The sequence below is a fragment of the Rhinopithecus bieti genome, unplaced genomic scaffold, assembly GCF_001698545.2.
Source record: "Rhinopithecus bieti isolate Rb0 unplaced genomic scaffold, ASM169854v2 scaffold_3858, whole genome shotgun sequence".
Classification (NCBI taxonomy): domain Eukaryota; kingdom Metazoa; phylum Chordata; class Mammalia; order Primates; family Cercopithecidae; genus Rhinopithecus; species Rhinopithecus bieti.
Window position 1 is genome coordinate 296,447 of NW_016804227.1, and position 16,830 is coordinate 313,276.

The following is a 16,830-nucleotide window of genomic DNA, read 5'->3' on the forward strand; positions in this document are numbered from 1 at the left end:
TTTTTTTGAGGTGGAGTCTCGCTCTGTCGCCCGGACTGGAGTGCAGTGGCCGGATCTCAGCTCACTGCAAGCTCCGCCTCCCAGGTTTAGGCCATTCTCCTGCCTCAGCCTCCTGAGTAGCTGGGACTACAGGCGCCCGCCACCTCGCCCGGCTAGTTTTTGTATTTTTTAGTAGAGACGGGGTTTCACTGTGTTAGCCAGGATGGTCTCGATCTCCTGACCTCGTGATCCGCCCGTCTCAGCCTCCCAAAGTGCTGGGATTACAGGCTTGAGCCACCGCGCCCGGCCGGCAGCTGCTTTTAAGCTTGTCCCTGTCCCCAGAGAAACCTGAGGCCTTCAGTGCCGTTGTCAGGGCCGAGGCTGAGGAGCCTACAGCGTGTGTTCAGGGATGGGCCACAGGCTCCCTGCCTGGGGTCCAAGCCTAGATTCCTCGCTCCCCACCGACACCAAAGCCCAGGCACAGGGTGCTTCAGCCACTTCCTGTTGCAGGCCCAGACCAAGTCCCCTGGCACCCACGCCGCTGCATCCTCCTCCTGTGTGCTGCAGCCACACTGGCCCCACCCTCTGCAGCCTCCAATCCTGAGCCCCTGTGGGAGGATGGGGAAGCGGCTGGTCTGGCCACCCCTGCCCTCCCTTAGACCTCCAGAGCCCCCAGCGTAGCCACAGAGGATGCTGTTGGCTTCAGCCCCAAGAAGACGCCGCTTCCTCCAGAGGGCTAAGTAAGTGGGAATCCCCCTCCCTACCTGTCCCTGGCCCCAGGCAGGGCCCCTGGTGTAAGGCCTGGGGCTGGAAGCTGACCCACCTAGGTCCAAGCTCTGAGGCAGAACTGAAACTCCTTGGCTGCCCTAGGCTGCTCTCGGGGGAGCAGGCCACTGCCAAAGCTTCCAGGACAGTCTCCCCATGAGGCCGGTCCTCCACCTACTGTTTCTTCACACCTGGTGGCCAGGGATGTGGCCCTGGGTAGAGCGATGATTCCACTCCTGTCACTAGGGAAGCCACCACTGTCTCCCAGCGCAGCCAGCCACCTGGGCCGCGGAGCACCCCTTTCATGCCCTCCGGGTGCCTCCCCCTTCTCCTGCCCCAGCCTGGCTTTGTCCGACCCTGCTCTCAGGGAGGGGTACCCTGGAGTGGGACCAGGGCATGGCTCTCCCCCCAGGGAGTTCCTCTCTGGCTGGCCCCAGGGCAGCTCTACACAGCCTCAGTAGCTGGTGTGCCTCCCTTGACATCCTTCTTAGGGACAGTCAGGCCCTCTGTGTGGGCACCCAAGAGAGCCAGGCCCAAACACCTGTAGTTCCTGCCAGAATGCAGGCCTGAGGGGTGAGGGCCGGGGCAAGGGCAGGGACAGGAACTCCTGCATGCTCTCCATCCGCAAAGGTTCACTGAGGCCCCGAGCCCCAGCCACTGAGCCACCAAGTCAACCCGGGCCAGGCCTGGGCACCCTGTCTGCAGTGGAGGCAGAGACAGGGTCTCGGGACAGTTCTGAGGATGCTGGGTGCACAGCGGGGGCCTCGCCCGCAGGAATCGCTTATACTCTTTCCTGGGACAAGTGTTGTGGATGCCTGGCCTGGGGCTGTGGGGAGCTGGCAGGTCAGTGGCAGACACTGGTGGGCAGACCTAGTGTCTGGTAGAACAGGCTTCAAGGAAGTGGTGACCGCAGAGAAGCCAAGTGTACTCAAACCCTCGGGTGAGTCACCGCCGGGTCTTTCACGGCTGCTGAAAGTGAGCAGCAGTGATGAAGGTTTGTGAGTTTCTGCATGAGCGAGTGAATGGACCAGTAGCAGTTTCCAGGCTCCCCAGGATGGGGACACTTGGTTATGGCAGTTCCTAATCCCCCACCCACCCACCGCCCACTGCAGAGGCATGCAGGGGCCCTGCTTCCTGCAGGCGGGAGTCAGGGGCACTCCTGTGATGTGGCACCCCTGTGACCGAGGTCATGTGTGATCTGTGTAAGGGCAGGAAGCGAGTCATTGGTCTGCACCGGGTGTGGGGGCTTCCACGAGGGCAGGACCCAAAGTCGGCCTGGCCTCGTGGCTGCCGCACTTCTTTCGTATTAGGTTAGAGCCCCGGCATGGGAGGTGCCCTGGGGACCACCCCTGTCACTGCCTTCCCTCCTCCGCCCCACCCCCACAGTCATCTGGTGAACTGCCCGCCCCCTGGTGTGCACCGAGCGGGGGCAGTGACCCTGACATCATGTCTCCCACCGCCCCTGCCACCGCCACCACCTCCAGTGGCCCAGCCTCCGCATTCCCCACCCCCATGGAGGAATGCACCAGGCCCCCTTTCCTGGATGCGCCCCACCCACATGCTTCCAAACCCTGGCATTTTCTGCTCCCCCTTTACTCCCAGCCCCTCCCCCAAGCTCCCAGACAAAGGGGAACTGGCTGGATCCTCTTAAAGGGACAGTATCCTGCCAGCTTACTGATGAACTCCCCTCCTCAACCCCAGTTCCCTAGTTACAGGGAATTAGCAATGGCAGACAGCCCGTGAGTGATACTCATGCAGGCCCCAGGTGGTGGAGGGTTTCCTGGATAGGAAACAGCCCTTAAGGTTCCCTCATCTCATCCAGGTCCCAGTCTTTCCTACCTGCTTCTCTCCTAGATTGTGGCCCTATAGAGCCTGGGTTCTTCTATCTCTGTGTGACCAACCCATAGCACCCAAACAGCGGCAGGGCTGGACGGACCCCCTAGCCTCTTCTCTGTGTGGATCTGTACCCTGACCCAGACATGCGCACCCACACCAGGACCCAGTGGGGCACCTGTGTGCCTGCGGTTCACTGGGGCACCCACATTTTGTTTATTTTATTTTTTAGAGAGAGGGTCTTGCTGTGTCACCCAGGCTGGAGTGCAGTGGTGCAATCATAGCACACTGCAGCCTTGAACTCCTGGGCTCAAGCGGTCCTCCCTCCCCAGCCTCCCTAGTAGCTGGGAATACAGGCCCACACCACTGTATCCTGGCTAATTTTTTAATAATTTTTTTTAAGAGATGGGGTCTTACTGTGTTGCCCAGGCTGGCCTCAAACCTCTGGCCTCAAGTGATCCTCTGACCTCAGCCTCCTGAAGTGCTGAGATTTACAGGCATGAGCCACCATGCCCAGCCCAGACCCACATTTCTATGTTTGTTCATCCTGGCTGGACAGGGCTGCTGGTCACCACCCCACCAGGATGCTTGGCTGGGAAAAAGCTGGGAATGTAGGTCTAACCCCTGGCCTGTGTTGTGGCACCAACAGCCTGTCATTCCTCCCCATCTGCCCTTCAAGGCCCCACCAACCAGGCCTCCCTGGTAGCCTCTAGTGAGGAAACAGGGGAACCCTGACTTTGATGGCCTTGTAGACCTGGGGATTCTCCTCCATTCTAATTTTTTTTTTTTTTTCTCTTGAGACAGAGTGTCACTCTGTTATTCCGGCTGGAGTTCAGTGGCACAATTTCGACTCACTGCAACCTCTGCCTCCCTGGTTCAAGTGATTCTTCTGCCTCAGCCGCCCAAGTAGCTGGGATTACAGGTGCCCACCACCACGCCTGGCTAATTTTTGTATTTTTAGTGGAGACAGGGTTTCGCCATCTTGGCCAGGCTGGTCTCAGACTCCTGACCCCAAGTGATCTGCCCACCTCAGCCTCTCGAAGTGCTGGGATTACAGGTGTGAGCCACCACTTTGGGAGGCCAAGGCAGGCAGATCACGAGGTCAATAGATCGAGACCATCCTGGCCAACATGGTGAAACCCTGTCTCTACTAAAAAGACAAAAAATTAGCTGGGTGTGATGGTACCTGCCTGTAGTCCCAGCTACTTAGGAGGCTGAGGCAGGAGGATCACTTGAACCCGGAAGGCAGAGGTTGCAGTGAGCCGAGATCGTGCCACTGCACTCAGGCCTGGCGACAGAGCAAGACTCCGTCTCAAAAAACAAACAAAAAAACTTTTTCTAATTTTTACAAAGGTGCCTATAGCCAAGGCAGGGTCCCGGGTGCAACAGAGGAGGGTGGGAGTGGACGTCTCAGCCCGGCCCCTCTCCCACAGGTGTTGTGACTGCAGTGCCTCCCTGTCGCACCAGTACTATGAGAAGGATGGACAGCTCTTCTGCAAGAAGGACTACTGGGCCCGCTATGGCGAGTCCTGCCATGGGTGCTCGGAGCAAATCACCAAGGGACTGGTTATGGTGAGCACCCCCTGCCTTGCACACTCACCTGGGGTGGGGGTGTCCAAGCAGACCCCATGCTCCAGGTCTCTCTCCCATCACTGTCTCTCCTTGCTAGTCTTTGGAGTGTCCCGCGCTTTCTGAGCCTGACTGTCTGTCTGTATCCCTCAGCGCCCCCATCTATGGAGCCAGCTCTGTCCAGGAGCTCAGCAGCTGGCCAGCCAGGTCCCCACAGTTGTTTTTTTGGTGACGCCCTTCGGAGAAGAGGCCTAGGGGAGGATCTGTGGGGGCTGCTGGGGCCGCTGAGTGGGGCTGTTCCCTCCTCACCCCCGCACCAGGTGGCTGGGGAGCTGAAGTACCACCCTGAGTGTTTCATCTGCCTCACGTGTGGGACCTTTATTGGCGACGGGGACACGTACACACTGGTGGAGCATTCCAAGCTATACTGGTGAGTGCCTTGGCCCCTCCCCGAGCCTAAGGGGCCCACCTGTGTCACAGGTCTGCAAGGACACTGACTGTCCCACACCCGGGCCTCCTGCCCCTTCCACGTTGGTTTTGCAGGGCAAACGTTCATATCTCCTTTCTTGTCCAGACGTGGAAACAAGGGAAAAGTAACACACAGAAGTCAGTGTGAAAAAGCCTCAGACGGCCAGGCATGGTGGCTCACGCCTGTAATCCCAGCACTTCAGGAATCCAAGGCAGGTGGATCCCTTGAGGCCAGGAGTTCAAGACCAGCCTGGCCAACATGATGGAACCCCATCTCTATTAAAAATTCAAAAATTAACCTGGTGTGGTGGCATGGGCCTATAATCCCAGCTACTCAAGAGGCTGAGGCAGGAGACTCGCTTGAACTTGGGAGGCGGAGGTTGCAGTGAGCCGAGACTGCACCACTGCTCTTCAGCCTGGGCAACAGAGCAAGACTCTGTCTCAAAAAAAAAAAGCCTCAGGCATCAGCTTTCTTACTGGCCATGACTGCAGCATGGTGCTGGCACGAACCACCAGAGTTGGGGCAGATACTACAAGTTAAGGCATCATCCCCAGCACAACTGCTCCCTCTTTAGACACCAGCCACAAGGGGTCCCCAACCCATTCACACTTCTGACCGACTGGCTGCAAATTCAGGGACTCCCAAGACCCTGCCAAGTTTGATCATTTGCTAACAGACTCACAGAACTCAGGAAAGCCTCCATTTAGGATTCCAGTTTCATTATAAAGGGCACAGCTCAGGTCCGGCCAAATGAAGAAGCATCTCCCCTCCCTCCCCTAGCACATCAATGTGATCGCCAACCAGGAAGCTTCCCTGAGCTTCAGCAGCCAGAGTTTTTATTGGGATTTCATTACATCGTCATGACTGATTGAGTCATTGGCCGTATGATCAAACTTAGTCTCCAGCCTCCGTTCTTGGAGGTCAGGCTGGTTGAAAGCTGCAACTCTCTTCAAATCACATGATGTCTCTTTGCGGGGCTGAGTCATCTCATTAGTATCAATTCAGGAATAGTCTGAGGGGCTCATGAATAACAAAGATACCCCATTCCAAGGACTTAGAGTCTCCCTCCCAGGAATCAGGACAAAACCCAGACAGATTCTTTCTTATACAACACTGATCAAGCTGGATTAGAGGACAACGTGGCTTGATCCCAGATGGGCTTTTAATGACTTCCTTCTGAACTGGATTTATCCTCAGGCCTTGTCTTGGCCGCCTTACAGGATCACAGTGGGTAGACAGACCCGAATGACTCAGAGGGATGAGGGCTGGCTGGGCACGCACAGTTCCTGCTCCCAGTTCCATAGGAGAAGTGAAAGAAAAAGCTGGCCAGGTGCAATGACTTACGCCTGTAATCCCAGCACTTTGGGAGGCCGAGGTGGGCAGATCACCTGAGCTCGGGAGTTTGAGACCAGCCTGGCCAACCTGGTGAAACTGTCTCTACTAAAAATACAAAATTAGCCAGTCATGGTGGTGTGTGCCTGTAATCCCAGCTACTCAGGAGGCTGAGGCAGGAGAATCGCTTGAACCCAGGAGGCAGAGGTTACAGTGAGCCAAGATCGCACCACTGCACTTTTGGGCAATAGCTAGCTTTCCTTTTCTTTTGAGATGGAGTCTCGCTTTGTCGCCCAGGCTGGGGTGCAGTGTTGTAATCAACAGAACGAGACTCCATCTCTAAAAAAAAAAAAAAAAAAGGAAGTGGGTGGGGGAGGAGCCTGGGGCTGGGGGCTGCAGGGATGCTGAAACTGATGATGCTCTTGACACTCTTTCCTTCCCACCCCTGGTGGCTCTTGCAGTGGGCACTGCTACTACCAGACTGTGGTGACCCCCGTCATCGAGCAAATCCTGCCCGACTCCCCTGGCTCCCACCTGCCCCACACCGTCACCCTAGTGTCCATCCCAGCCTCATCTCATGGCAAGCGTGGACTTTCAGTCTCCATCGACCCCCCGCACGGCCCGCCAGGCTGCGGCACCGAACACGCACACACCGTCCGCGTCCAGGGGTGAGTGGCCGGCCTGGCAAGGCTGCCGTCGGTGTGGCTGTGGCCGTTGATGTGGGTGGCAGAGTCTGGCACTGGGGGCCCTGACAATGAATGGGCGAGTGTTTGGGTGCAGTTGGGGCCCAGCTCTGACAACCTGGTTTATCAGATTTCTGGCCCAGTCATTCCTCTGAATACCATTACAAATGCCAGATACAATAAAAAGACATTTCAGCCGGGCACGGTGGCTCACACCTGTAATCCCAGCACTTCGGGAGGCTGAGGTGGGTGGATCACCTGAGGTCAGGAGTCGAGACTAGCCTAGGCAACGTGGTGAAACCCCGTCTCTACTAAAAATACAAACATAGCCGGGCGTGTTGGTGGGTGCCTGTAGTCCCAGCTACTTGGGAGGCTGAGGCAGGAGAATCACTCGAACCCGGGAGGTGGAGGTTGCAGTGAGCCCAGACTGCCATTGCACTCCAGGCTGGGCAGCAAGAGTGAAACTCCATAACAAAAAATAAAAAATAAAAAAAAAACACCCAAAAAATAAAAAGACATTTTCTTTAGTCCATGTCTGATCCAACAAGAAAGAGGAGGAACCAAGTCAGGAATGAGTAAAGAGGCCGGGTGCAGTAACTCACGCCTGTCATCCCAGCACTTTGGGAGGCCAAAGTGGGAGGATCACTTGAGGCCAGAAGTTTGAGACCAGCTTGGGCAACATAGCGAGACCTCCGTCTCTACAAAAAAAAAAAAAAAAATTAAAAATTGACCAGGCATGTTGAAATCACTGAACACACAGAGGCTGGGCATGGTTGCTCACACCTATAATCGAAGCACTCTGAGAGGCTGAGATGGGAGGATCACTTGAGGCCAGGAGTTCGAAACCAGCCTTTGCAACGTTGTAGTCACAGCTACTTGGGAGGCTGAGGCGGGAGGATCTCTTGAGCCCAGGAAGTCGGGGCTACAGTGAGCTATAACTGTGCCACTGCACTCCAGCCTGGGCAATGGAGCAAAACCCTGTCTCAAAAAAATGGGGCAGGGCCAATAAAGATGAGATTACTGTGTGACTTTGAGCAGCTCCTTTCTCTCTGGGCTTTGGGAGTCTGTTTGAACAATGAGGGAGGTGGATACCTTGGAGCCTTCTAAGATTTCTGTGGAGCCTTTATTGACACCTTGAGAAGTAGCATGCAGTGTTTCCACTTTTGGGCCATTGCTCGCTTTCTTTTTTTTTTTTTTGAGACAGAGTCTCACTCTGTCACCCAGGCTGGGGTGCAGTGGTATGATATCATCTCACTGCAACCTCCACCTCCCAGGTTCAAGCAATTCTTGCATCTCAGCCTCCCAAGTAGCTGGGACTACAGGCAAACCATGCCTGGCTAATTTTTGTATTTTTAGTAAAGATAGGGTTTCACCATATTGGCCAGACTAGTTTCAAACTACTGGGCTCAAGTGATCCTCCCTCCTCAGCCTCCCAAAGTGCTGGGATTACAGTTGTGAGTCACCATGCCCGGCCCAAGTGCTAGCTTTCATTTGATGCAGTGAATGTTTCTTGTACACCTGTCAGGTGCCTAGGACTGCATAGGCATTGGTGAGATGCGAAGGTGGCCCTGGGGACAGAAAATGATACTGGGCTTGACTGTGTGTCTCCATCCCTGCCTTGACATCAGCCAAGCCAGCAGCTGCTTTACATACACGAGTGAGCAGACAGCTGCTGAAAGAGACGAGGAAACTCCCAGACCAACGGCTCTTTCCAGAGGGCCAAGGGAGGTCCCCACAGAGTCAGAGGCTGCAGCTGGTCCCTGAAATCCAGGCAGAATTTTAGAAATGAAGACAGTCAGCTGGGTGCAGCGGCTAATCCCTGTTATCTCAGCCACTTCAGAGGGCTGAGGTGAGAGGATTGCCTGAGCCCAGGAGGTGGAGGCTGCAGCGAGCTATGGTGATGCCAGTGCATTTCAGCTTGGGCTGGACAGAGCGAGACCCTGTCTCTAAAATAAAAATAAAAAAGAGAGTTAATGACATCTCCTCCCTGTCTGTCTCACTGGGTAAGCATTCTGCCCAGCCAACATCTGGAACATCCCAGTAATTTCTGCAAAGAGCCACACCCTTCCCGGAAAGAGTCCAACTTGCCAAAGATTTACTTGTTTGTTTTAAACTGGTTTTAGTTGCCTGCTTTTCATTTTGTGTATAGCAGCATTTTAAGGAAGGTCTAATTTATCCAGGCCACCTGCTGCTTTAGCAAACCAAGGGAGAGGATGTGAGATTATAAGTAATTTATATATGTATGTTTTATATATATATATATACACACACACACACACACACACACACACACACATATATATAATTTTTTTTGAGACACGGTCTTGCTCTGTCATACAGGCTGGAATGCAGTGGCAAAATCATAGCTCACTGCAGCCTCAAACTCCTGTGCTCAAGCAATCCACTCATCTTGGCCTCCTGAGTAGCTGGGACTATAGGCACACACCACCACACCCAGCTAATTTTTTAAATTTTTGTAGAGACTGAGCCTGGCTGTGTCGCCCAGGCTGGTCTCGAACTCCTGGACTCAAGCGATCCTCCCACATTGGCCTCCCAAAGTGCTGGGATTACAGGCGTGAGCCACCATGCCTGGCTTATTTTTAAGGCTATATGCATGCAAAGCCTGTATCAATAAAAATATTTTCTTTGGTTTTTTTCAACTTTTCATCTTCACATTTTGTAGATTTATAGAAAATCTGCTAAAATAATAAGTCCGTTGAATACATACACACCCTTCACCAAGGTTCACCAATTCGTAACTACCATATTTGGGAATTATATGTGTGTCTCTCTATATATACGTATATGGATACAGATACATATAGATGTTTAGTGACTTGTTTATATTTGTACATATATGTATATGTTGTTATTTATTGGTCGTTTGGGAGTAAGTTGCAGGGATGATTGACTCCCCCACAAATATGCTAGAGATTCTCAAAAGAAGGGCCTTCTTTTTTATTTTTTATTTTTGGAGACAGGGTATCACTGTCAACCAGGCTGGAGTGCAGTGATGCAATCACAGCTCACTGCAGCCTCAACCTCCCGGGCTCAAGTGATCCTCCCACCTCTGCCTCCCCAGTAGTTGGGACTATAGGCACAGGCCACCACACCTGACTAGGCATTCTCTTATATAATTACCAATTGTATCTTATAGTACAGTGACCACATTTTGGAAATTTAACATTGATACCATTATCTAATACACAGACCATATTCAAATTTTGCCAGTTGTCTCTATACTGAACTACTAAACTGTCCTTTATAGCAGTCTCCCCGATCCACAATCCAGTCCATGATCAACATTGCATTTAATCGTCATGTCTCATCAGTATCTTTGTTTTTTTTTTTCTTGAGATGGAGTTTCGCTCTTGTTGCCCAGGCTGGAGCACAATGGCGCAATCTCAGCTCATCACAACCTCCGCCTTCCAGGCTTAAGTGATTCTCCTGCCTCAGCCTCCTAAGTGGCTGAGATTACAGGCGTGCACCGTTATGCATGCCTGATTTTTGTATTTTTAATAGAGATGGGGTTTCACCATGTTGCCCAGGCTGGTCTTGAACTCCTGACCTCAAATGATCCACCCACCTCAGCCTCCCAAAGTGCTGGGTTTACTACAGGCATGAGCCACTGCGCCCGGCCATTTCCTCAGCCTTTCATTGCCCTTAATGACCTTGACATTTTTGAAGTATACAGGCCAGTCATTAAAGTAAAATGTTTTTCCTTTTTTTTTTTTTAGAAAGAGAGACAGGGTCTCACTGTGTTGCCCAGGCTGGTCTCAGACTCCTGGGCTCAAGTGATCCTTCCGCCTCAGCCTCCCAAAGTGCTGGGATTACAGGCGTGAGCCACTGCGCCTGCCCTCGTATCTGGGTTTGACTAATGTTTCCTCTTAGGGAGACAGGCTCTGCGGGTTTGGCCTGACACTGAATAAGTGATCCTCTGTCCTTCTGAGTGGATCTTGCCAGAAGACATATGATGTCAGCGTGCCCTTTGCTGAGGATGTTCGCTTTGATTACTTGTTTTTTCTCTACTGTAAGGATTTTTTTCCCTTGGTCATCAATAAACCATTTGTGAGATTTGAGTCTGTAAATATCCTGTTCCCAAAAACCCTTCCCCAAATGATTTTAGCATCTATTGATGATTCTTGCCTGTAGCAATTATTACTAGGGTGGCTACCAAATGCTGAATTTCTAACTCTGTTCTTCCTTCTGCGTTTATGACTGTAAGGAAGAGCTTCTCCCCAATATGAGAATAGTCTTTCTGTTTGCTTGCTTGTTTGTTTGAGATAGGGTCTCGCTCTGTTGCCCAGGCTGGAGTGCAGTGACACGATCATAGCTCACTGCAGCCTCGACTTCATGGGCTCAAGCGATCCTCCCACCTCAGCCTCTCAAGTAGCTAGGACTACAGGCAGCACCACCATGCCTGGCTAATTTTTTATTTTTTGTAACGGTTAGGTCTCACTATTTTGCTCAGGCTTGTCTCGAGCTCCTGGCCTCAACCTCCCAAATAGCTGGGATTACAGGAGTGTGCCACCATGCCCAGCTAATTTTCTTTTAAAAATTTCATAGATATGGGGTCTTGCTATGCTGCCCAGGCTGGTCTCAAACCCCTAGTCTTAAGCAATCCTCCCACCTTGGCCTCCGTGCTGGGATTCCAGGCTTGAGCCACCACGCCTGGCCGTTTTTCTTAAAGTTCTCAGTCTCCTCTCTGCCTTACTCCCATCCCCTTTTCCATCTCCAGGACCTAGGGCGGAGACAAAGCGACCATTCCCTGAAGAGCTTGTATGAGGCAGAATGAAAACCAGGTCCCAGGCTGGGCACGGTGGCTCACGCCTGTAATCCCAACACTTTGGGAAGCCGAGGCAGGCAGATCACCTGAGGTCGGGAGTTCGAGACCAGCCTGACCAACATGGAGAAACCCCATCTCTACTAAAAATACAAAATTAGCCGGTTGTGGTGGCGCATGCCTATAGTCCCAGCTACTCGGGAGGCTGAGGCAGGAGAATCACTTGAACCTGGGAGGCGGAGGTTGCAGTGAGCCGAGATCGCGCCATTGCACTCCAGCCTGAGCAACAAGAGTGAAACTCTGTCTCAAAAAAAAAAAAGGAAAGGGAAGGGAAAGAGAAAGGGAAAGGGAAGGGAAACCAGGTCCCTAACACCGAAGAGTTCAAAGAAACAAGTACATTTGGCAAATTGATCTTTTTGTGAGTTAGCTTATGGGCAACTGATTGAGGGTCTCTTTCCCGTCTTCGCCCTGCAGTTGTGGCTCAGAGCAAGCTGCCAGATCCCTTCTGCCAATGCAGGAGCAATAGAGCTTGGCCTCCTCTTGCAGGGCGAGTTTGGGAGTCAGATAGGAAGCCACTAATCCAAGACCTTTTTGGGACCCAAGGCACTCACCTGCCCCAAGCATACCAGACAGGCCAGGCGCAGTGACTCATGTCTGTAATCCTAGCACTTTGTTTTAGCTTTTGTTTTGAGACTGAGTCTCGCTCTGTCACCCAGGCTGGAGTGCAGTGGCAGAATCTCAACTTACTGCAACCTCCGCCTCCCAGGTTCAAGCGATTCTCCTGCCTCAGCCTCCCAAGTAGCTGGGACTACAGGCGCCCACTGCCACGCTCGGCTAATTTTTGTGTTTTCGGTAGAGATGGGGTTTCACCAAGTTGGCCAGGCTGGTCTCAAACTCCTGACTTCAAGTGATCCGCCCGTCTCGGCCTCCCAAAGTGTTGGGATTACAGGCGTGAGCCACCGTGCCCGGCCAGTTCTAGCAGTTTGGGAGGCCAAGGCGGGTAGATTGCCTGAGCTCAGGAGTTCAAGACCAGCCTGGGAAATATGGTGAAACCCCGTCTCTACCAAAAATACAAAAAATTAGCCGGGTGTGGTGGTGTGCACCTGTAATCCCAGCTACTCAGGAGGCTGAGGTGCGAGAATCGCTTGAACTCGGGAAGTGGAGGCTGCAGTGAGCCGTGATTGTGCCACTGCACTCCAGCCTGGTCAACAGAGTGAGACTGTGTCCCAAAAAAAAAAAAAAAACCCAAATATCGAGACCAAGCATACCTGGGAGTTGGAAGGATAGATCTGTTCCCCCAGGGTGGAGACAATGGTCCATTGAATGGGAGCAGCTGAGCATCTCGTGTGGGTGGCCGGTGCCTACAAGCGCGCCACCTTTCTCCAGCTCACACCTGTGGCAGACATCAGTAATTGATTACAGAATTCCTCCTCTGAAACCAGAACTCGGTGTTCTGGCCATCTACTACTTCCCAGTCACATGAGGTAGAATCCTCCGCCTGCTCACCCCGGATCTGGTCCCCTTCGCCTTGGTTTCCTGTTGGGGTGAGGGACAGGCGGGCACTGGCCTGACCCCTGCCCTACCCACAGAGTGGATCCAGGCTGCATGAGCCCAGATGTGAAGAATTCCATCCACATCGGAGACCGGATCTTGGAAATCAATGGCACACCCATCCGAAATGTGCCCCTGGATGAGGTACGGTCCTGAGTCTGGGGGGCGGGATGGGAGGCAGTGCCTTCATGCCTAGCCCCCTCCCCACCCCACCCCCGTTCACATGCCCGCTGTCCCCAGATTGACCTGCTGATTCAGGAAACCAGCCGTCTGCTCCAGCTCACCCTCGAGCACGACCCTCATGATACACTGGGCCACGGGCTGGGGCCTGAGACCAGCCCCCTGAGCTCTCCGGTTCACACTCCCAGCGGGGAGGCGGGCGGCTCTGCCCGGCAGAAACCTGTCTTGTAAGTCAGTCTGCTCCTCGGTTCAGCTGGGTGCTTTCACTCCTGCTGGGACTCAGGGGCTGTGGGACCTAGGTCAGGGAGCCAGCCCTGCACAAATGCAGCCCAGGCTTGAGCCAGGGAGGTGGAGGCTGCAGTGAGCTGTCATCACACCACTGCTCTCCAGCCTGGGTGACAAAACAAGACCCAGTCTCAAAAAAAAAAGAGAGGAAACACATTTTCTAAAAAACCGGGGGCGGGGCTGGGCGTGGTGGCTGATGCCTGTAATCCCAGCACTTTGGGAGGCCGAGGCAGGCGGATCACCTGAGGTCAGGAGTTCAAGACCAGCCTGGCCAACATGGTGAAACCCCATCTTTACTGAAAATACAAAAATTGGCCAGGCTTGGTGGCGGGTGCCTATAGTCCCAGCTACTTGGGACGCTGAGGCAGATGAATCACCTGAACCCAGGAGGCGGAGGTTGCAGTGAGCCAAGGTCACACCATTACACTCCAGCCTCGGTGACAGAGCGAGACTCTGTCTCAAAAACAAAAAGGATGACAGCGTGGGATCTGAGGGGTTGGGGGGAGCTGGGGGCTGCCACTAGAGCCAGGATAGGCTAAGACACTGGGATGGGCAGCCTTTGGACTGTCCCAGGCAGGCCCTCCCAAAGCAGGGGGTGATTGCATAGACTGGCATGGACAGGGGCATGCAGGCAGGAGGAGGAAGGGGCAGGGCCTTGGCCAGGTGCCACCTGTCCCCTAGTGGCACTGGGCACCATGTGTGCCCCCCAGGAGAAGCTGCAGCATCGACAGGTCTCCAGGTGCCGGCTCACTGGGCTCCCCGGCCTCCCAGCGCAAGGACCTGGGTCGCTCTGAGTCCCTCCGCGTAGTCTGCCGGCCACACCGCATCTTCCGGCCGTCGGACCTCATCCACGGGGAGGTGCTGGGCAAGGGCTGCTTTGGCCAGGCCATCAAGGTACAGAGCATGCCGGGTCTCGGGGGACAGTCTGGGTGGGACCCCTCCATTCTCCTTCCTCCCCAGTCTATGGATATGCAGTGGAAGGGGTATCTGGCTTCTAGACTCCCTGGCCAGTGCCCTGTCCTCCACCTTGGCCTCCTGGAGCTAATTAGGAGCAGGGGACCTCCCACAGGTAGACTAAGACCTTACGTGCAGGAGGTCATTGAAAGGTGGCCCCTAGCCGGGCGCAGTGGTTTATCCCTGTAATCCCAGCACTGTGAGTGGCTAAGGCTGTAGGATTGCTTGAACTAGGAATTCAATACCAGCCTTGACCTCATCTCTACAAAAAATTTAAAAATTAATTGGGTATAGTGGTGCACGCCTGTCGTCCAAGCTACTTGGGTGGCTTAGGCGGGAGGATTGTGAACCAGGAGTTCGAGGCTGCAGTGAGCTATGATCATGCCACTGCATTCCAGCCTGGGCAATAGAGCAAGACCCCATCTCAAAAAAGAAAATGAATACATCCCTTCCACTTGGGTGTTTGGGAACATCCCATGCGCAGCCTAGAGTGTGAAGCCATCTACACGTCTCCCTGGCAGTCCTGGGGTGGAGATGGGGCTTCCAAGAAGGCGGGCTTACAGCAGAGACTCTGTCTTTACACCTCTGTGTCCCACACGCAGGTGACACACCGTGAGACCGGTGAGGTGATGGTGATGAAGGAGCTGATTCGGTTCGACGAGGAGACCCAGAGGACGTTCCTTAAGGAGGTCAGTGATCAGAAGGCCCTCTTCCCTCCAGAGGACCTTCCAAGTGCTCACCCCTGCCCCTCAACACAGGTCAGGAAAGGGCTCAGAGACCCATGGAAAGAAGAGAGAGCAGGCCAGGCGCAGGGGCTCACACCTGTAATCTCAACACTTCAGGAGGTTAAGGAGAGAGGATACTTTGAGACCAACCTGGGCAACATAGCAAGACCCCGTCCCTACAAAAAAATTTTAAATTTACTGAGCTTGGCGATGTGCACCTGTCATCCCAGCTACTCGGGAGGCTGAGGTGGGAGGATTGCTTGAGCCCAGGAGTTGGAGGCTGCAATGAGCCATGATCACAACACTGCACTCCAGCCTGGGGAATGAGACAAGGCCCTGTCTCCAAAAAAAAAAAAAAAGTAACTGCATTGGTCGCACACCGTGGCTCACGCCTGTAATCCCAGTACTTTGGGAGGCTGAGCCGGGCAGATCACTTGAGGTCGAGAGTTCGAAACCACCCTGGCCAACATGGTGAAACCCCTGTCTTTACTAAAAATACAAAAATTAGCCAGGCATGGTGGTGGGTGCCTGTCGTCCCAGCTACTCGGGAGGCTGAGGCAGGAGAATTTCTTGAATTCAGGAGGCTGAGGTTGCAGTGAGCCAAGATCATGCCACCGCAGTCCAGCCTGGGTGACAGAGTGAGACTCCTTCTCAAAAAAAAAAAGTAACTGCAGGCAGGGGACTGGGAAAAAGAGCATCGCTGGGGGTGGGGGCAGCTCAAGCAGAGGGCACAGCAGCCGGTGAGTGTGGCAGAGACAGGAGAGGGGAGCTGGGGAGACCGTCTATAACACCTGGTGGGATGGAGAAAGGAGAAGCAAACCCAGGCACAGCTCGGACCACACAGCGCCCAGGCCCAGCCTGTTTGTGCCCCGCCAGGTGAAGGTCATGCGATGCCTGGAACACCCCAACGTGCTCAAGTTCATTGGGGTGCTCTACAAGGACAAGAGGCTCAACTTCATCACTGAGTACATCAAGGGCGGCACCCTCCGGGGCATCATCAAGAGCATGGTGAGTCCTGGGCAGAGCTAGCCACCCCCGCTGTGTGGCCCCGGGCAAGGCAGCTCCCTCTGTGGGCCTCAGTCTCTTCTCTTCAGTAGGGGGCAGTCACGGGAGTCTCAAAGGCCCTCTGAACCCTGATTCCTAATCAAATAGGGGAATGACCGACTCCATTGAAAGCTGGGAAAGGCCAGGTATAATGGTGCACACCTGTTATTCCAGCACTTTGGGAGGCCAAGGCAAGAGGATCACTTGAGGCCAGGAATTCAAGGCTGCAGTGAGCTGTGATCTCACCACTGCACTCCAGCCTGGACCACAGAGCAAGACCCTATCTCAAAAACTAAAATAAAATTCAGAGCTTTCCTTAAGGGTTTGAATAAAATTACAAATCCATCTTTAGAAATAAAGTGCTTGGCTGGGCGCGGTGGCTCAAGCCTGTAATCCCAGCACTTTGGGAGGCCGAGACGGGTGGATCACGAGGTCAGGAGATCGAGACCATCCTGGCGAACACGGTGAAACCCCGTCTCTACTAAAAAAAATACAAAAAAACTAGCCAGGCGAGGTGGCGGGCGCCTGTAGTCCCAGGTACACGGGAGGCTGAGGAAGGAGAATGGCGTAAACTCGGGAGGCGGAGCTTGCAATGAGCCGAGATCCGGCCACTGCACTCCAGCCTGGGCGACAGAGGAGACTCCGCCTCAAAAAAAAAAAAAAAAAAAAAAAAAAAAA

The 16,830-nt window shown here is 53.7% G+C and overlaps 1 protein-coding gene across 2 annotated transcripts in view; it reads left to right on the plus strand.

The window, feature by feature from the left end:
* LIMK1 (LIM domain kinase 1) overlaps positions 1 to 16,830 on the plus strand; it is a 37,234-nt gene that overhangs the window by 9,056 nt on the left and 11,348 nt on the right. Inside the window, exons 1-9 of one of the 2 annotated variants that reach the window (XM_017867335.1) lie at positions 499 to 719; positions 4,011 to 4,149; positions 4,467 to 4,576; positions 6,409 to 6,615; positions 13,003 to 13,108; positions 13,205 to 13,371; positions 14,140 to 14,323; positions 14,986 to 15,072; positions 15,985 to 16,116. In XM_017867335.1, the coding sequence (XP_017722824.1) occupies positions 670 to 719; positions 4,011 to 4,149; positions 4,467 to 4,576; positions 6,409 to 6,615; positions 13,003 to 13,108; positions 13,205 to 13,371; positions 14,140 to 14,323; positions 14,986 to 15,072; positions 15,985 to 16,116 (1,182 nt within the window). In that variant the 5' untranslated portion in view covers positions 499 to 669. Of the gene's footprint in view, positions 1 to 498; positions 720 to 4,010; positions 4,150 to 4,466; positions 4,577 to 6,408; positions 6,616 to 13,002; positions 13,109 to 13,204; positions 13,372 to 14,139; positions 14,324 to 14,985; positions 15,073 to 15,984; positions 16,117 to 16,830 lie in introns of those variants that run through there. The other variant, XM_017867334.1, reaches the window with a different exon arrangement.